Source organism: Hylobates moloch, unplaced genomic scaffold, assembly GCF_009828535.3.
Source record: "Hylobates moloch isolate HMO894 unplaced genomic scaffold, HMol_V3 SCAFFOLD_1, whole genome shotgun sequence".
Lineage (NCBI taxonomy): Eukaryota > Metazoa > Chordata > Mammalia > Primates > Hylobatidae > Hylobates > Hylobates moloch.
This window is the reverse complement of record NW_026652276.1, coordinates 219,898,154-219,918,910: the sequence shown is the minus strand read 5'-3', so window position 1 is coordinate 219,918,910 and position 20,757 is coordinate 219,898,154. Positions and strand designations below refer to the sequence as shown.

General features: G+C 40.2%; 1 protein-coding gene across 3 annotated transcripts in view; it reads left to right on the top strand.

The window, feature by feature from the left end:
- Positions 1–20,757, top strand: part of KIAA1549 (KIAA1549 ortholog) — a 117,100-nt gene that overhangs the window by 57,958 nt on the left and 38,385 nt on the right. For 2 of the 3 annotated variants that reach the window (XM_058427099.1, XM_058427098.1), the window contains exons 15-16: positions 1,475–1,792; positions 14,049–14,095. In XM_058427099.1, coding sequence (XP_058283082.1) covers positions 1,475–1,792; positions 14,049–14,095 — 365 coding nt within the window. Of the gene's footprint in view, positions 1–1,474; positions 1,793–14,048; positions 14,096–16,464; positions 16,593–20,757 lie in introns of those variants that run through there. The other variant, XM_058427100.1, reaches the window with a different exon arrangement.

The window sequence follows — 20,757 nt, the reverse complement described above, 5'->3', positions numbered from 1 at the left end:
TTTTTTTTCTTTTTTTTTTTTTTTTTTGAGACAGAGTTTCACTCTTGTCACCCAGGCTGGAGTGCAAGAGTGCAATCTCAGTTCACTGCAACCTCCACCTCCTGGGTTCAAGCGATTCTCCTGCCTCAGCCTCCCGAGTAGCTGAGATTACAGGCGTGCACCACTACGCCCAGCTAATTTTTATATTTTTAGTAGAGACAAGGTTTCACCATGTTGGCCAGGCTGGTCTGGAACTCCTGACCTCAGGTGATCCACCCATCTCGGCCTCCCAAAGTGCTGGGATTACAGGCATGAGCCACTGTGTCTGGCCAGTTTAAACCTTAATGACTCTTGTGATCCAGAGATACCTTCATTTTAAAGACAAATGATTCTGAATAGTTTTCATAAAGTAGATATTGTAATTGCTTGCACACATACATAGGTTTTTTTTTTTTTTTTAAGAGTCTAGGTCTCTCTGTTACCAGGCTAGGGTGCAGTGGGGCAATCATAGCTTACTGCAACCTCGACCTCCTGGGCTTAGGAGATCCTCCTGGCTCAGCCTCATGAGTAGCTGGGACTGCAAGTGCTCACCACCACCCTCAGCTAACTTTTAAGCAATTTTTTGTAAAGATGGGGATCTTACTATGTTGCCTAGGTTAGTCTCAAATTCCTGGCCTCTCTGGAAATGATCTTCCTGCCTTGGTCTCACAAGTTGCTGGGATTACAGGTGTGAGCCACTGCACCCAGCCCACATACATAGTTTTAATATGTATAGTTTTAAAAGTTTTGATCTTTTAAGGGTATGTAAGACTATTTTCTAATAGTCAATAGACTACTTTACTTTTTGACTTCTAGCTATGGAAAATTTACTAGTTTTTTTCAATACATAAACTTTGAAATATGTTTTTTGGCTGTTTAGGGGCTTTCAGTAAAAGTGTTCACTTCCAGGTACTGAAATGCCTTGTAAATATTTGAGTGTTGCTGAAAAAATGATTGTTGAATTTTGGCAGTTTTTTTCGGGTTCAAGCCTCCTCTCTCCTTCCCATGAAATATAACGCACATTCCTCAGCTGTCATTTTTTAATTTTTTTGAGACAAGGTCTCACTCTGTCATCCAGGCTGGAGTACAATGATGGCGATTATAGCTTACTCCAAGCTCAAATTCTTGGGCTCAAGCTATCCTTCCACCTCAGCCTCCCAAGTAACTGGGACTGCAGGTACACACCACCACACCTGGCTAATTTCTTTCTTTTTTTTTTTTTTTTTAGAGATGGGGTCTCACTCTGTTGCCCAGGCTGGTCTCGAACTCCTGGCCTCAAGTGCTTCTCCACCTCAACCTCCCAAAGTCCTGGAATTAAAGGTGTGAGCCACTGTGTGCAGCCTCAACTGTCATTTTTTAATTCTTATGATAGAACTTTTCCTCAATGTCAGGAAAACTGTTTAGGGTTGCCACAAAAACTCATGTGTGATTCTTCCTTTGCCGTTTCTCACTGTAGTCGGATCCTGACCTCCCAGCCGATGTGCAGACGCCATCCTCGGTGGAACTGGGGAGGTATCCAGCCCTTCCCTTCCCGGCCTCCCAGTACATCCCACCCCAGCCGTCCATCGAGGAGGCACGCCAGACCATGCACTCCCTCCTGGACGACGCCTTTGCCCTCGTGGCCCCCAGCAGCCAGCCTGCCAGCGCCGCAGGTGTAGGCCCTGGAGTCCCACCCGGCCTGCCCGCAAACAGCACCCCTTCCCGGGAAGAGAGGCGAGCCACCCAGTGGGGGTCCTTCTACAGCCCAGCCCAGACGGCCAACAATCCCTGCAGTGTAAGTACTGGCCTTCTAGAATTATCTGGTGGGCAAGATGTTGAAGCTTTGTTGCCTGACTGCCTGACTTTCACACTCCGCACAAAACTGTGGTTGCATTTGATAAGAATTAAAACTCGGGTGATGGGTCTTAGTTTTTATCTTCTACTAAATTAATTCTTAATGTTGGAAGTATCCATTTATGTGGGTTTACAGGCTCATGCCTGTAATCCCAGCAATTTAGGAGGCCAAAGCAGGAGGACTTTTGCTTTGTGGAGGAATGGAGGGGGATTTTATGGAAGCATCTTCCTGGGTTCAAAACAGTGTCACTGAATGGAGATGGGGTAACCATCAAACGTATTCTTGTTGATGTCTCCAGAAGAGTTGCAGTTTAGAATGTATCCAAATCGTTGAGTTTCTTGTATGGCCACCTGGTACTGGAGAGACTCCTGAGGTTCTGAGATTGTAGGCAGCCAGTCCCCCTGTGGACAGTGACAACCACTTTCAAATGTCAGCTTTCCATCTTGGAGGTTGACATTTCAGCATTTCATCTGCCTTTGTTATCATTTATGTTTTTCTTAGTCCTTTCAAATTTACCTTCCTGAGAGATGGAGAAGAAGTAAAATTCAAGGAAGTAAAGCCAACATTATTTTCTGCTAATTTCAGATGAAATGATTGGACTAAGATTTGACTCTGGAGAGAAGCTAATAGGTCACAACATGAATTTATTAGGGAGTGTTTATACTGGGTCCACCTTGTTACATGAAATTGGGTGGCAATAAACATATGGTAAAATTCTTTTTTATCTCTGAAATGGGTTTGAATTTTCAAAGTAAAAGCCTTCAGCAAGAGATAGTCTCCTTCGGGGCATGGGAGGCCGACAGCCTGCAGTATGGGGAGCTGCTATCATGTGGGGTGGGGTGGGAATACCATTCAATCTCATCATTACTGCTTTTAATTTTAAAATATAGCTTGTTCCAACAACTATCTTCAAAATTACAACTGTTGGTTTATAATATTTCAGGAAATGTATGGTACAGAACAAACCTCGGTGGTAAAATAAATGTGGAAACAGCTGCCATCGGGTCACTTTAAAGTTTTCTCATTTGCTTATTCATTCAAATATACTTACAAAGCACCTGCTGTGTCGCAGGCACTCTGCTTAGGTGCTGGAGACAGTAGTGCACAGTACAGGTCCCCGCCCCCCAGTTCTTACATTCCAGTGGAGGCTCTGTGGACAATCTAAACTAATTCCAGTACAGCCTGGAAGGTGCTATGGCGGGGGGAGCTGATGTGGGAGGGGCGTCTTAGCAGAACCTTGAGGTCTTTTGGGATGGATTTTTCTGGACAAAATAGCATCTCTGTGGAAGTCTAAAGGATAATTAGTGGTTTTCAGTTGAAGAAGGATGTTCATGGTGGTGGGAAGTACAGCAGAGGCACAGAAATTAAAGTGTATGGGACAGGCTTCAGATGGAGGAACAGAGGCTAGGTTTACCTTCCTTCCTGAAACAGCTGAGAACACTGGAAGGAGTATCTGGGTGACTTGACATTAGACTTTAGGTAAGAAAGGACAGGGGGATCAGTGAGAAGTGAACTGAGTCCTCCAGTTGCCCCAGCTTACTTCTGGAGTTTCTAGTCATGGCGCAGCAGGTAGGACCCCAGGCAGAGCTCCATGGTCTCCCTGAGTTGAAGAAATGGAGTCTGGAAGTCTGGGGAGGAAAAGGCAGCCGGAGTTCACGAGGGAGAGTGCAGGAGAGCAGAGAGATACCCTGAACAGGACGCTAGGCATCTGCAGAGAATCTTTGTTTGAGTACTGATCAGTTTATGGGTACACAGAAACTACCCAAAAGAGCCCCTCAAAAGGATTAGCGGGAACAACCCTCAAAATTCACACAGGCCTGGGGATAAGCTCTTGCTATGGATTGAACTGTGTCTTCCCCAAAATCACATGTTGAAGCCGTAACCCCCCATATGACTGCGTTGGAGATAAGGGCCTTTAGGGAGGTAATTAAGAGAAATTAGGCTGGAAGGGTAGAGTCCCGATTCAACAGAACTGCTGCCTGTAGAAGATGAGGAAGAGACTCCAGAGCTCTCTCTCTGGCCAGGTTAAGACACAGAGAGCAGGCAACTGTCTGCAAGCCAGGAAGAAAGCCCCACCTGAAACTGAACACTGCCAGACGTTGATGTAAGACTTTCCAGCCTCCATAACTACGAGAAAATTATGAGAAAATCAGTTTCTGTTCTTGTGTGTGGTTTTTTTTTGTTTTTTTTTTTTTTTTGAGACAGAGTCTCGCTCTGTCGCCCAGGCTGGAGTGCAGTGGCGCAGTCTTGGCTCACTGCAAGCTCTGCCTCCCAGGTTCACGCCATTCTCCTGCCTCAGCCTCTCGAGTAGCTGGGACTACAGGCACCTGCCACCTCGCCTGGCTAATTTTTTGTATTTTTAGTAGAGATGGGGTTTCACCATGTAGCCAGGATGGTCTCGATCTCCTGACCTCATGATCCACCTGCCTCGGCCTCCCAAAGTGCTGGAGTTTCTGTTGTTTTAGGCCACCATTTCTAAGGTATTTTGTTATGGCAGCCTGAGCAGATGAATATGGTTCCTTTTCCAACAGTTGGTGGAAACTGCATAATTCATGCAATATCAGTCAGAGTATTCAGAAGAGTTTTGCCTCAGTAATGGGGCAAAATTAGCCCCAACTTAAAGCTGCTCTGGTTCCACCTAACCACAAAACCGTAACATCTAAACCCAAGCAAAGCTCAAGAATATAGAAACACAAAAATATGCAGCATTCAATAAGGTAAAATTAATAATGTCTGCATCAAATCAAATTAAACAGACAAGGAAAGAAGCAGGAAAATGATACAGATGATAGAGTTACTAGACAAGCTGTATGTGGTGGTTCACACCTGTAATCCCAGCACCTTGAGAGGCTGAGGCAGGAGGATTGCTTGAGTCCAGGAGTTTGAGACCAACTTGGGCAACACAGTGAGACTCTGTCTCTACAAAAAATGTAAAAATTAGCTAGGCACTACTTAGGAGGCTAAGGTGGGAGGATCACTTGACCCTGGGAGGCTGAGGCTACAGTGAGCCATGATTGCACCACTGCACTCCAGCCTGGGTGACAGAACAAGACCCTGTCTCAAAGAAAAGAAAAGAGAAAAAGAACTAGTAGACAGGATATTAAAAGAATTCTTACAATGGAGTTCATAGATTCAAGAAGCTAGAGGAAAGACTGTACACATTGACTAGAAGCGTTGAAAATATTAAAGGATAAAAGTCAAACTTAGAGATGAAAACTACAGTCTCTTGAGATGAAAAAATGCACTATGGGATTGAAGGCAGATTACATATTGGAGAAGAAAAAATTAGTGGGCTGTAGTAATAAAAACAGTATGATACCGGCATAAAAACAGAAACATAGACCAATGGGACAGAATAGAGAGTCCAGAAATAAATCCACACATATATGGTCAACTAATTTTTGACAAGGGCACCAAGAGGACATAATGGGGAAAGGATAGTCTTTTTAGTAAATGGTGAGGGGAAAACTAGATTTCTAGATGCAAAAGAATGAAATTGGACTCTTAGACACAAAAATCAACTCAAAATGAATAAAGGACCTAAGTGTAAGACCTGAGATGATAAAACTCCTAGAAGAGAACATAGGGGAAACTCCTTGATATTGACCTTGGCAATGATTTTTTAGATATCACATCTATCACACCAAAAGCTCAGGTTATAGAAGCAAAAATAAGTAAATGGTACTGCATCAAGCTAAAAAGCTCTGTACAGCAAAGGAAAACATTGAAAATGTTTCAGTGAAAACACAACCTACAGACTGGAAAAAATATTCATATACCACATATCTCATAAGGACTTAGTATCAAACATTTATTTAAAAAAATTCTTACAACTCAATAGCAGAAAAATAATCCAATTTAAAAATGGGCAAAGGATTTGAACAGATATTTTTCCAAAGAAGACATAAAAATGGCCAACAGGTATATGAAATAGTGTTCAACATCACTAATCATCAGCGAAATACAAATTAAAACCTCTATGAGGTTGGGTGCAGTGGCTCATGCTTGTAATCCCAGCATTTTGGGAGGTGGAGGTAGAGGTGGGCAGATTGCTTGAGCTCAGGAGTTCAAGACCAGTCTGGCTAAAATGGTGACACCCCGCTTCTACTATAAATACAAAAATTAGCTGGGCATGGTGGCGCATGCTGGTAACCAGCTACTGAGGTGGTTGAGGCACAGGAATCACTTGAACCTGGGAGGTAGAGGTTACAGTGAGCCAAGATCATGCCATTGAACTGCAGCCTGGGTGACAGAGCAAGACTCTATCTCAAAACAAAACAAATAATACAAAACGTTCTATGAGATACTGCCTCACACTTGTTAGGATGGTTATTATCAAAAAGATAAGAAATAACAAATTTTTGCAAGGGTTTAGAGAAAAGGGAACCCTCGTACACTGTTAATGGCAATGTAGATTGGTACAGCCATTATGGAAAGTGGTGTAGAGGTTTCTAAAGAAATTAAAAATAGAACTACCATATGACCCAGCAATCCCTCTGCTGGGTATATACCCAAAGAAGGTAAAATCACCACCTTGTAAAGATATCTGCATTCCTATGTTCATTATAGCACTATTCACAATAACCAAGATATGAAAATAACCTAAGCGTCCAATGATGGATGAATGGATAAAGAAAATATTTTGGTGTATATATACAATGGAATATTATTTATCCTTTAAAAAGGAGATCCTGCTATTTGCTACAACATGGATGGACCTGGAAGACACTATGCTAAGTGAAATAAGCCAGAAACAGAAAGAAAAATATTGCGTGATCTCACTTACATGTGGAATCTTAAAAAAAAAAAGTACCACAGATGGGAGGGGAAAGGAAATTGGGAGATGGAGATCAAAGGATACAAAGTAGGGGATGTGTAGAATGAACAAGTCTAGAGATCTAAGTACTAAATGACTATAGTTAATAAAATTTTATTATATTGGGGATTTTGTTAAATAAGTAGATTTTAGCTACTTTTGTCACAAAAAAGTATGTGAGATAATAAATGTTAATTTGCTTCACTGTAAGTAACCATTTTACTATCGGTATGTAGCCAGTAATATGTTGTAAACCTCAAACATACCGAATAGAATTGTTTTTAAAAACATAGAAGGGCCAAAATTTTTCCAAATTTGGTGGAAACTGCAAATCCACAGATCCATTGGTTGGTGAACTCTACGTGCAAGAAATATGAAGAAAACTATACCCAAAATGCCATAGTCTAAATTGCTTAAAACGAGTAAAAAAGATCTTAAAAGCAGCCAGAGAACAAGAATACATTATATACAGTGGAACAAAGATAAGGATGGCAGAAGAAATCTCATTGTCCAGAAGACAGTGGAACAAATCTTCAAAGAACTGAAAAGACCAAATGATCAACCTAGAATCTATATCTGGTAAAAGTATCTTTCAAAGACTAAGGTGAAATAAAAACGTTTTCAGACATATAAAAGCTGAAATAATTCATCGCCAGCTGACCTGCATTATAAGAAATGTTACAGGAAGTCTTTAAGGCAGAAGTAAAATGATACTATATGAAGACCTGGATCTACATACATATATGAAAAACACGGGAAATGTCAATATGTGTGTGGGAAATTATTTTTTAAAACCCTCTCTTCATTATTTAAAACTTTAAAAAAGATAATTGACTACTTAAAGTGAAAGTAATAAGCATATATTGTTGGGGGGTTATAACATATATAGAAGTAAAATATATTAAAACAGCAGCACAAAAGGCCAAGAAAGGAGAAATTGAAGTTTGCTATTTTAATGTTCTTATACCATACAGGAAGTAGAATAATAGTGCTTAATGGGAGACTGTGATAAGTGAAAAATGCATAATATAGACCATAAAGCAACCTATTATTAGCTAATAAGCCAACAAAAGAATCAAAATGAAATAATAAAAAATAGCACAAAAGAAGGCAGAAAAGGGGCCGGGCATGGTGGCTCACACCTGTAATCCTAGCACTTTGGGAGACTGAGGTGGGTGGATCACCTGAGGTCAGGAGATCGAGACCATCCTGGCCCAACATGGTGAAATCACATCTCTCCTAAAATTCAAAAATTAGCTGGGTGTGGTGGCATGTGCCTGTAATCCCAGCTACTCGGGAGGCTGAGGCACAAGAATCACTTGAACCCAGGAAGCGGAGTTGCAGTGAGCTGAGATCATGCCACTGCACTCCAGCCTGGGCAAAAGAGCGAGACTCTGTCTCAAAAAAAAAAAAAAAAAAAGAAGGCAGAAAAGGAAGTGAAAAGCGATAAAGCACAGATGGGGAAAATGAAAAACAGATACCAAGATGGTTGATTTAAATCCAGCCCTATCAATAATCACATTAAATGTGAATGGTCTAAACACCCCTATTAAAGGGCAGAGCTTGTCAGTTTGCATAAAAAGCAAGATCCAAATACATGCTGCCTACAAGAAACTTTCATTAAATACAAAGATACAAATAGGTAAAAAGGAAAAGTATGGAGAAAAGTTTGGAGAAAGATATGCCATACTAACACTAATCATAGAAAGCTGGAATGGCTGTGTTAATATTAGCCAAAATAGAGCTCATAGTAAAGAATATTATTAAAGATTAGGAGGATCATTTCATAATAAAGTGGTCAGTTTATGTGGAAGACATAAAGTCTTATGTGTTTATGTGCATAGTATTAGAGCTTCAAAATACATTAAGCAAAAACTGACAAAACTGCATGTAGAAACAAATCTACAATTATGTTGATGAGAATGTAAACAACTGGAAGTCTCATGAACTGCTGGTGGGAATGTAAAATAGCACAACCACTTGGAAAAAAAGTTTGGCAGTCTCTTTAAAAAGTTAAACATATATCCTACCATATGAACCAACATTCTATTCCTAAGTATTTATCCAAGAGAAACAAAAGCATATTTTCATACAAAGACTTGTACATCATGGCAGATTTATTTATAATAGACCCAAAGAAAACAGCAGCACATACTAGTACTCCATTTACGAATATATCACATTTGTTTATCCATTCATGTGTAGGGTCTATTATTTAAAATAGGGTTCTCCAGAGAAACAGAACTAGTAGTGTGTGTGTATGTGGGTGGGTGGGTGTGTCTCTGTGTGTGTGTGTGTGTGTGTGTGTGTATGCGTATGCGTTTATATGGAGAGAGTGAGGAGGAGAGAGAGAAATTTACTTATTACGAGGAGTCGGCTCATGTAATTATGGAGGCTGAGAATCCCATGATCTGCTTTCTGCAAACTGGAAACCCACAGAAGCCAGTGGTGTAGTTTGAAGGCCTGAGAGGTGGTTTCCAGTCTGAATCTGGAAGCTTGAGAACCAGGGGCTTCAAGGATGGGAGAAGATTGATGTCCCAGCTCATGCAGTCAGGCAGAGGAAGCCCAAATCCAACCTTCCTCTGCCTTTTTCTTCTATTCAAGCTTTCAACAGATTGGAAGATGCCCGCCCATATTGGGGAGGGCTGCCTTACTGTCCACCAATTCAAATGCTACTCTCTTCTGGAAACACCCTCACAGACACACCCAGAAACAATGTTTAACCAGATATCGGGGTGCCCTGTGGCACAGTCAGGTTGATACATAAAATTATTACAGTATGTTCTAAGCAGTGAAGTGAGTTCTGGCTGAGCAGTACAGAGCAGGCACCAAAAGTGGTGAGACATGAGGCAGGAGAGGAAAAGCAGGAAGCTGATGATTATGGAGCCTACACCTCATCCTGAGGATGATGGCTGCACATGGAAGGGTTTTGAGCAGGTGGAAACATAATTAGGTATGCCTTTTTGAAAGATTAGTCCCATTTTAGAGTGAAGAATGGTGGTCAGAAACAGACTAATAGAAAGCTGTTGTAATATTCTTGGTGAGAGAGTTGGTGACTCCAGCTAGTGCAGTGCAGTGGATAAATCCAAGAGGAAGAATCAACGGGCCTTCAACATGTTTAATGGCTGATGGTGCTGAGCCAGTGCGGAAGAAGAGTCTGACAATTCACAAAAGGGGATGAGATGAATCTGGAGTACCAGTGGAAGAGCTCTCTTTAGAAATGAGGGGATATGTGGGAGGCCGAGGCGGGCGGATCACGAGGTCAGGAGATCGAGACCATCCTGGCTAACATGGTGAAACCCCGTCTCTACTAAAAATACAAAAAAAAAAAAAAAAATTAGCTGGGCACAGTGGCAGGTGCCTGTAGTCCCAGCTACTTGGGAGGCTGAGGCAGGAGAATGGGGTGAACCCTGGAGGCGGAGATTGCAGTGAGCCGAGATAGCGCCACTGCAGTCGGGCCTGGGCGGAAGAGCGAGACTCCTTCTCAAACAAATAAATAAATAATAATAAAAAGAAATGAGGGGATATGCTTCTTCTAATTTAATGGGAAGGAGGAGGGAAAGGTTGGGCACAGATAAAATCAGGTTGTAGTTGGCTAGTAGAAGGTTGAGGAACCAGTCATCTCATGGCTTTTATCCTCACAGCAGAGAAGGCAGAGTCATCCATTGAGAATAACAGAAGAAATGTGGCAGGGCAGGAGGTTTGAGGGAGAGAAGAGATTTGAAAGACCTGTTAATGGAGAATGAGACAACACAGGTTAGGGACACAGGAATTATTTCTTAGCCTTGAGGGTGGTTGAGATTGACTATCATGAAATCGAAGTGGCTCTAATTAATGTTCTCGAGTTTCACTGATGAGCATTCAGTACCCAAGTATATGCATTGGGATTGAAGACTAGGGCTTTGTCAGGCACATGTGATGTGCAGGTGAGAGGGAGCAGTTGAAATGATAGACCAGGTGCTGCAAAGGAAAGGTATGGAAAGCTGGGGTCATTTAAACATGCCAGAACTTTGTTGAATTCTTCCTCTTAAATCCATCCACACCATGACATCAGATGGAGCCACTGTCATCGCTCAGCAACAGCTTCTTAATTGTCTCCCTGCCTCTGGTCTTGAATGTATGATGTTAGGGTGGAGCAGTTCTGATGCCGAACACAGCATGGCAGCTGATAGGTAAAATGTGGTTCACTGGTGTCGAGTAAGCCAAGCTGCTGACGGTCTAACACCTTGGATGCATCTCAGGATGACAGGAAGACTGGAAAAGAGGAGGAAGACCTACCACCAGCCGCTTAGCTTAGCTTGTCCTGTGTTTTCCAAAGGGAAAGGCTCATCTCACGAGCTGACCTGAACTTGTTCACTGCTGGTCTCTGATTGTTAGTTCTCTCTGCTTCCAGGCTTTTCCTGATTCCCCGTCCCTCCCCTTCACCCTGTCTGCCAGTGCACCCCTCAGTGTACTCTCTAAGTGGCAATGTAATGCTGAGCATCCTGGGGATGGGCTTAGGAGCCACATTGTGCTGCCAGAATCTTTGTTTTGTTTGTTTGTTTGTTTCCCCCTTGACCACTGCTTTGCTCAGTGTGTAGCATGATTCTGCTGCTTTCCTTGTTTGGTTTCTGCTGATGAATTTTTAGCAGTAATTTTTGGCAGGTTTGTCTTGTTATTTCTCTTATTTGTTCATTGTTCATAGGTGTTGCAGATTCAAGATTCCCTGATAATGCCTTATAAATTCAAGCCCATAGTAAGATTTTTAAAATAAACACCGTTATTCCTGGTTTTCTCATTGTGGACTTTTGATGTTACCCTGATGTGGTTGGATGAGAACGGTAGCAGCTTAATCTAGTGGAAAACCAGAATCATTGGCTTTATCCGTGCATATCTAATATAATTTCAACATGTTTATAAATGGATTGTAAAGTTAGTGTTGCCAAGGGGAGCCTGATCACTCTCTATTTGCTGCTATTTGCTTTTTTTTGGTTAAAAAAAAGAAAAACCACAGGAATGTGGATTTCAAGGTGCCTTCAGTTACCGCATGAGCCTTTATTTGCCATCTGATGACATTATTACTCCTTTTTTGCGAGGGTAGGAGTGTTATGTGTCAGTGAGTCAGGCCACTTGATAGTTGGTATTGCTGCTTCCTTGAGAAGGTAAGCTCTCTCTGGACTAGTCCTTTGAGTAGCAAGTACAAATCCCGGGGCTGAGACACTTCGCAAGCAGACCTCACTGTCTGGTTATTTTACCTCAGGCCTATCCCAAACTCTACCAACCATCTAACTTGCCTTCCTTACTCTGTCGGCCTGTGTTTTATACTGAATAGAAAAAAAGGATGCATTAAAATGGGATTTTTATATACATAGCTGATTGAAACCTTCAAATGCGATTTTGTTCCCCAAACTTTTATATAGGTGTGATCCATCCTGCAACAGAATCAGAGAAATTCTGTCTGTGATTTTTTTTAAACCTTTTCATCAGGGCAGGTAGTCCCTAGAAATATGACATTCTTTTTCTGATGAGAATAGAGTTGAAATCCTCGCACTACAAAGATACAACAGATAATAAGTGGACAGCTATTTTTCATTGTTTTTCTCTTAATATGCCACTAAGTCCTCCTGAGACTTTGGTAGGTAAACTGGTAAGCATTGACTTTTTTGTAGATTTTGCATATAAATATGCTTTAAAAAACCACACTGTGCCGAAAGCACCAGCAGTGTGAATAATCTCTATGTAGTCTCAGATTTCCCTTTAATTATTTGGAAAAGGAATGGAAGCTTCTTTTCCTTCTCTTCCTGCCTTCATCCATAACCCCCTTTCCCTTGTTTTGCCTCAGCTGGGGAAGTCCACAAGGTTCCACATGACAGCCAAGGGGATGGAAGCAGAGGGAGTCAGAAGGTGAAGTAATCTGACCACAGTTTCATATTTAATAATCCCCTTAGAACTCTATGAATGTGGAGATCATTATATTCTCTTGGCATAAAGGAATAGGCCCAGGGATGTTAAGCCAGTCTATCTGACTCCAAAACCTCGACTTTTTCCCTCACAAAATAGCTATTTGTTCACAGGAGAGTGTCTGGTTTTGGAAACCATGGGCAATGCAGGGGGATTGGTGAGAAGCTTGGTCTTCGGAGTCCAAAAGACATTAGAAGGAAATCATCTAATTTCTTTGTGGGTTGGTTTCGTTCATAAAACAGAGGCAGCGAGTGCTTTTTTAGTGATGTTGTGGGCCTGGGTTAATGCTCATACAATGCTTAACTCAAAATACTAATTCACTAAATGACAGCTTATAAAAAGAAAGATATCATATTAGAACAACTTCAGAAGCAAGGCTGACTTAGTCCTAACTTAGACAAACCATTGGTTCCAACTGACTGCAGCTGGACGGACTCTGCCCATAGTTACTGTTCTTCTGAAATATCTAATTCCAAAAGGAACAATTCACAGTTATTGAAAAGAAATGTTGAAATAAGAGTCCCACGTATATTAGGGTTAGGATATATTGATTTCACCAGGAATACAACAGATCTCTTAGATGTATATTTCTTTAAATCATGTGGCATATTGTTTTAGTCAAAGAACATTTGGCTAGTTCAGGTTAGCTCAAGTAAAAAGAGTTGATTGAAGGATACGGGGGCACCTTATGGAATTTAAGGGCAGAAAATATAGCTGTCTCCTGGGGACCAGTAAATGGCCAGAAACAGAACGTGCTGTCTTCGTCTTATAGAGTCTCTCTAGTTTCTGGTTTTCTTTTTTTGCAGCATTCTGCAACGTGAGACAGCATTTGATACTTGAGTTGCTTGAGGTATTTGAATAGGTACTGGGCACCCACTGGGTCTTGCTGACCTTTGTGGCTCATGTGGTTGGAGTCACTTGTGCTAATTGTGGGCATTCAGGCCTGCCTTTTAGCAAAAGATATGAGGCCTTCTAGCAGAAGATACAGGTTTGCAGCAGAAGATACAGATGGATCTGTAGGGAAGAGCAGGCACAGCAAGCCTGTCAGCTATTCATATTTGTAGTTGTCACAGAAAGCCTGTCAGCTATTCATATTTGCAGTTGTAATATACAAAAGAAGGAAAGATCTAGAAATGAGTTGTGCGTTTTCTTTTTTTTTTTTTTATTATACTTTAGGTTTTAGGGTACATGTGCACAATGTGCAGGTTTGTTACATATGTATCCAAAAGTTGTGCATTTTCTAAAGTCTGGTAGTGCAGGTCCTCGAACCGAAACTTGTAGCATCACTTGGTGGCAGAGTGCCCGGTAACATGCTAAGTTTTAATGAGAAAATAATTCTCTTGAAAGTTAATCCTGTAAAGCTGAATTTATAAGTTTGCTGTTGTCACTTTATAATAAGTATTGAATATTAATCTTCATGTTCTTTTGTATGTCTTCCAGAGATATGAAGACTATGGAATGACTCCCCCAGCGGGTCCATTGCCAAGGTAAGGTTTTCAAAACAAAATGTATTATCACTTTCTCACATAGGCTGTTTTTAAAAACTTTATAAACTCACTAATTTTAGCTAATATGAGCAGATGTAAAACTCTGCGTTGTATATTCTCTTGATCTAACCAGAATAGGAGGGAAAAAAAGTTGGAATTTAAGTTCTGTTCCAGTAATGACAGGCTAGGTAATTTGGACCAACTCTCCTGCTGAGGACAACTGGAAAAGCTGAACAAGATATTAACATTAAAAACCCCAGAGAGTTAACAGGGCAGTGAAGCGGTATGGGACCAAGATCCAGGAAATCCAGAGACATGAGCCCTGCTTCTTGGGCCACTTTTTCCCCAGGGACATCTGCAGATTCCAGAAGAAGCACCTGGGAAGCCAGGCAAAGCCTTTGACAGACTCATGGGGCTGGAAGCACGAAGGGAGACCCTGGTAAACATCCAAAGGTTTTGAGTTTGGACCCTTACGGGTTATGCTGTAGGAGTAAGGATGAATCATAAGTAGATCAGTCCCTGCAGGAAGTAAAGCTCAGCTTTGAAAGTTGATTAGGGTTGTTCCCTGGCAGAAACAAATGAACATCCCTTTTAGAAGAAGATTACATCACTCTTGGCTTTATATAATTGCTACAGTAGCCCCCCTTCCACACACCCCCACACCCACCCCCAGGCATATGAGAAGAAAAGAAAATACAGTTTTTTTTTTAAATTAAAAAGAAATAGACAATAGAAGCAGAACTATAGGGGATCCAGATATGGAGTTATCAGACACAGATTCTAAAATAATTACACTTATTCTTAATATGGAGGTAAGGTCCATTGTCCAGGAGGATGTAAAAGTGCTACTTTATGTTAGACTGTTATAAGTGAAGGATTCTAGTGTAGTTCTAGGCTCAGTAAAAGAATGCTTAAATATAAAATAATAAGAGCAAAATAACTTAAAGATAATCCAAAGGAAGGTAGGAAATAGGAGAAAAAAGAACTTAGAATTTACAGGACATGCAGAAAGAAAACTTTAAGATGGTAGATATCTAAATTCAGATCTATAATGAATTACATTAAATGTTAATAACTAGATATTCCAGTTAAAAGACAAAGATTATTAGATTTGATTTTTAAAAAATGTATTTGGCTTATGAGCAACACATCAAAAAATGTAAAGATACAGAAAGGATATAGAAGATTGGAACAACATGATTAATCAATTTGACCTAATTGACATATATAGAACCCTGGAGTCAACTGTAAAATACAGCTTCCTTTAAAATACATTTTGAAAATTTACCATATGCTGGACCATAACAAATCTTAACAAATTTCAAGAAGTGAAATCACTCAGAGTATATTTGCTAATCCTAGTAGAATTAAGTTAGAAACCAAAAATAAAAGATAAAACCCAAAACTATAAAAACCTTGGAAGACATCCTAGGCAATAGCATTCTGGACATAAGAGTGAGCAAAGATTTCATGATGAAGACGCCAAAAGCAATCACAACAAAAGCAAAAATTGACATATGGGATCTAATTAAACTTCAGAGCTTCTGCACAGCAAAAGCTCTAGTTTGCAAATATTTTCTCCTATTCTGTAGGCTGTCTGTCATATAGAATGGGAGAAAATATTTGCAAATTATGCATCTGACTGAGGTCTAACATCCAGCATCTATAAGGAACTTAACAAGAAAAAGAACAAACAACCCCATTAAAAAGTGGGCAAAGGACACAGACAGTTTTCAAGAGGAGATATACATGCGGCCAACGAGCATATGAAAAAAAGCTCAATATCACTGATTATTAGAGAAATGCAAATCAAAATTACAATGAGATACCATCTCATACCAGTCAGAATGGCTATTATTAAAAGGTCAAAAATAACAGATGCTGGTGAGGTTGTGGAGCAAAGGGAATGCTTATATACTGTTGGTGAGAGTGTAAATTAGTTCAACCATTGTGGAAGGCAGTGTGGCGATTCCTCAAAGACATAAAAACAGAACTACCAACTGGTGTCAGAAAACAGCAGCACAGAGTGGATCCAGCCCAGACCAGATTGTCACAGAAAAGATGCTTCATAAGACGTGTTTTGATTAGTATATTTAAGTAAATGTAATTTAATTTGTATTAAAAAAAAAAAAACAGAACTACCATTTGACTCAGCAGTTCCATTAATGGGTATATACACGAAGGAATATAAATTGTTCGGCTGTGAAGAAACATGCATGCAAATGTTCACTGAAGCACTGTTCACCAAAGCAGAGACATGGAATCAACCTAAATGCCCATCAGTGACAGATCAGATTTTAAAAAGTGGTATGCATACACAATGGAATACTATGCAGCCATAAAAAAGAGCAACATCATGTCTTTTGCAGGAACATGGATGGAGCCAGAGGCCGTTATCCTTAGCAAACTAATGCAGGAACAGAAAACCAAATACTGCATGTTCTCACTTATAAGTGGGAGCTAAATGATGGGAACTCATGGACACAAAGAGAGGAGCAACAGACGTTGGGGCCCACTTGAGGGTAGAGGGTGGGAAGAGAGGATCAGAAAAAATAACTGTTGGATACTAGGCTTAGTACCTAGGTGACGAAATAATCTGTACAACAAACCCCTGTGACTTGAGTTTACCTATATAACAAACCTGCACATGTACCCCTGAACCTAAAATAAAAGTTAAAAAAAAAAGAAAATCTCTGTGTTTGCAAATTAATTAGTACTCTTGTAAGTAACTTGCAGTACACTGAAGAAAGCAAAATGGAAATCAAAACATCCTAAAATGAATAATAATGAAAATATAACATGTCAAACGTTGTGAGGTGCAGCTATAGCAGTGTTTAGGGGGGAAGTGTTGCCTTAAATGCATATATTGGAAAGAAAAGTGGCTGAAAAATCAGTGATCTAAGCATTGACCTCAAGATGTAAAAAAAGATGATCCAATTAAATGTAAAGGAAGTAGATGGAAGGAAATATTAAAAATAATAATATAAATTAATGAAATAGAAAATAAATACCACATTGAGAGGATCAATAAAACCAAAAGGTAGTTCTTTGAAAACTAATAAAATTGATAGACTTGCACAAGCTTGATCAAATAATCTGTGCAACAAATTATCAATAAGAAGAATGAAAAGGATGCATTAATCCAGATCTTACAGACATTAAAAAGGAGATGTTATGAACTTATTTTTGTTAATAAATTTGAGGCTGGATGCAGTGGTGCAGGGTTGTAATCCCAGCTACTCTGGAGGCTGAGATGGGAGGATTGCTTAAGCTCAGGCATTTGAAACTACCCCGGGCAACATAGTGAGACCCTGTCTCAAAAAATTTTTTTTTCTGTAGTGGAAAAATTCCTAGAAAGAGAAAACTTGAATAGTCATGTAACTGTGTTTAAAGTGGAAATCATAATTACAGTTCTGCCCACAAACAAAACTCCAGGCCCAGGGGGCTTCAGCAGTGAATTCTGCCAAACACTGAAGGAGGGAAAGGTACCGGTATTATACAGACTCTTCTAAAAAGTAGAAAAAGAGCACTTCTCAGTTCATTTTATGAAGCCAACATCACCTTGATACGAGGGACAAGGGCAAGAAGGACAAGGACATTGCAGGAAAAGAAATTGAGGGCCAGTTTCTCATGAACGTAGATATGAAAAAATGGAAACTAAATATCAGTGAGCATAACCAGCAGTAGACACAAAAGAATCTCATATTACAACCACATTGGATTTCTTTCCAGCAGTGTAAGGATGATTTAGCATTAAAAAACCAAGCAGTGTAAGTTACCACTTTAAGGAGAATAAAGGAGGAAAATCTTGTCATTTCAATAGATACAGCAGGTGGTAAAATTCAACATCCCATCATGGTAAAAATCTTAGCAAACAAAGAATAGAAGTGAACTTCTCAATTCTGATAAAAGGTATCTTGGCAAATATTACTCAATGGTGAAATGTTAAAAAGGCTTCCCTCTGAGAGCTGGAACAAGACAGAGATGCCTGCTCACATGACCTCTATTCAAAATTGCTCTGTAACAAGGCAAGAAAAACACAAAAAGAGTAAAGAATTCAAAGAAAGGAGTAATACTGTTATTATTCACAGATGATGTAATTGTGTAGTAGCAAATCCTAAAATGTCAACACACAAATTGTTAGAATTTAGGGAATTTAGCAAAATTGCTAAATAGCAAGCCAACTAAATTTCAAAATAACTGGATATAAAATCAGTATCCAAAAATCTGTTTTATTTCTGCATATAAGCAACAAACAGAAAAGAAAAAATTTTCCAAGATGTCATTTAAAATAACACTTAGAAATATAAAACACCTCAGAATAAATCTAACCAAAGACTTTTAAGCCCTCTAAAGAAAGATGTTCACAGATTGGACAACTCAATATTTTAAAAATGTCATTTCTCTCCATGTGATTTGTAGATTCAATGCAATCCCATTCAAAATCCCAGTAATTCCTTTTTAATATGTGGAAACTGACGGATGGATTCTAAAATTTATCCGGAAATGCAAAGGGCCAAGGATAGCCCAGACACTTTGAGAAAGAAGAAGGAGGTGTTAGGACCATTCTAAATATTGTACATTACTGTCAAGTGATTAAGATGGTGCAGCATTGCTATGAGGCTAGAGAAATAGACCAGTCGACCAGCTATGTGTGGACACTGGTTTATTACAAAGCTGGCATTGCAGTAAAACAGAGTGAATCTCAGAAACCAAACCCAGCCATCCCTTCAGTGACCAGGAGTCACACCCAAGTAGGAATGTTATATGCTTCCTACTTACTTTTTCTATTTTTTTTAAACCATCATCATTTTCACAGGGGTTTGCTTTGCTTTTCTCCAGCCTTCCTCCCCTACCATACAGCTTTGTGATCCAAAAGCAGCAAAGGTAAAACTGGCGAGGTGAGCTTAGGTGATACAGGGCAGAAGTTAGAGATGGGGGACCATGACCAGTCCAGTTACCCAGGTTAGTCCCATTATTAATAGCTTTCACCCTCAAAAGTGTAGTGGTGTGGATGATAAATTGTATAATCACCCACTTTAAAGGATTTTAGAGTGTTGGATTGCAAACTGTGTTAAGAATAGAGGGATGGAAATGTTGGCAAGAGGTGGGGGAAAGTAGGGAGAATTAAGTCAATGGCAACAGCTAGTTTGTGGGTGGATGGTCCAGACATCGTGGTTAGGTGAGGTGTGGGCTCCAGTTTACAGTTCTTGAAGGAGGAGCATGCCTCATGGAAAGCTCTTAGATCTATAAAGTCAGGGATGTCACACATCCCTCTCTAAGGCCAATCTAAAACAACAGCAGTTATTTAAAGAGAGTTAGATAGGTAGCCTGGGTTTCAGTTTATGAGATATACTCTAGAAACAACACTGGAGAATAAGTGCAAGTCAGCCTACATTCTCACCAAACTGGTTACATCTGTGAACTACCGGTTCAGTGTCATTTGCAAAGAACCGTAGCAGACTATTATCTTTTTTTTCTTGAATTTCTTCAGAAGAGTGGTTCTCAAGGTGAGGTTCTCAGGCTCCTGGAGGGTGCTTGAGACCCTTTTGGGGGGGAGGGCGGTCTGTGAGATCAAAACAACTTTCATAATATTACTTAGATGTAATTTTCCTTTTTTCCATTGTATTGACATTTGTACAGAAGTGCAAAAGCAATGGTGGATGAAACTGCTCGTCGTCGTCGTCTTTTTTTTTTTTTTTTTTTGAGACGGAGTCTTGCTCCGTCACCCCCAGGCTGGAGTGCCTTGGCCTTGGCATGATCTCGGCTTACCGCAACCTCCACCTCCCAGGTTCAAGATATTCTCATGCCTCAGCATCCCGAGTATCTGGATTACTTGTGCGTGCCACCATGCCCGGCTAATTTTTGTATTTTTAGTAGAGATGGGGTTTCACCATGTTGGCCAGGCTGGTCTTGAACTCATGACCTCAGGTGATCTGCCTGCCTTGGCCTCCCAAAGTGCTGGGATTACAGGCATGAGCCACCGCACCCGGCCAAAACTGCTAGTCTTTAGCATGCATCCAGGCAGTGCCACCAAATTGTATGAGTAGTCATCATATTCTTCACTGTCCTGTAATCACAGTTTTAAAAATGTGATTTATTAATTAAAAATTTATGTTAGCATGTCCTTGGTGAGGTAGTCAAAATCATAAATCTTATTAAACCTAGACCTTTAAGTCTTTAGTAGTCTGTGTGACAGAAGAGGAAATACATAGAAAGCATTTCTGTGGAATATGGAATTTTGAAGAAAAGCCCTTGCTCCCATTGTTTGAGTGGAGACTGAACTGAACCAACTGCTTTGAACTGTGTTTGTTCAAGCTTTTTACTTGAACAAACAGCAGGCAGAAGTGGTTATTCAGACTTGGGTGTTTGGCAGACACTGTCTTGAAAATGAATGAAGTGAGCCTGTCACTTCAAGAAAAACAACGCCAGTATTTGTTGCTAATGATAAAATGAGCTTTCAAGTGAAAATCTGAGTTTTGGGAACTTGTCTGCCTGTCACTGTGAACTTGACAACTTCCTAGCACCGAAAGACTTTTCTGGATGAGTTTGATGATGAGATTAATGAATGGGATTTTTCAATACTGCAAAATGAGAGGTAACAATATCGAGAAGGTTTGCATAACTCAGTGAACTATGTTCCAAATGACAGATGTCATAAA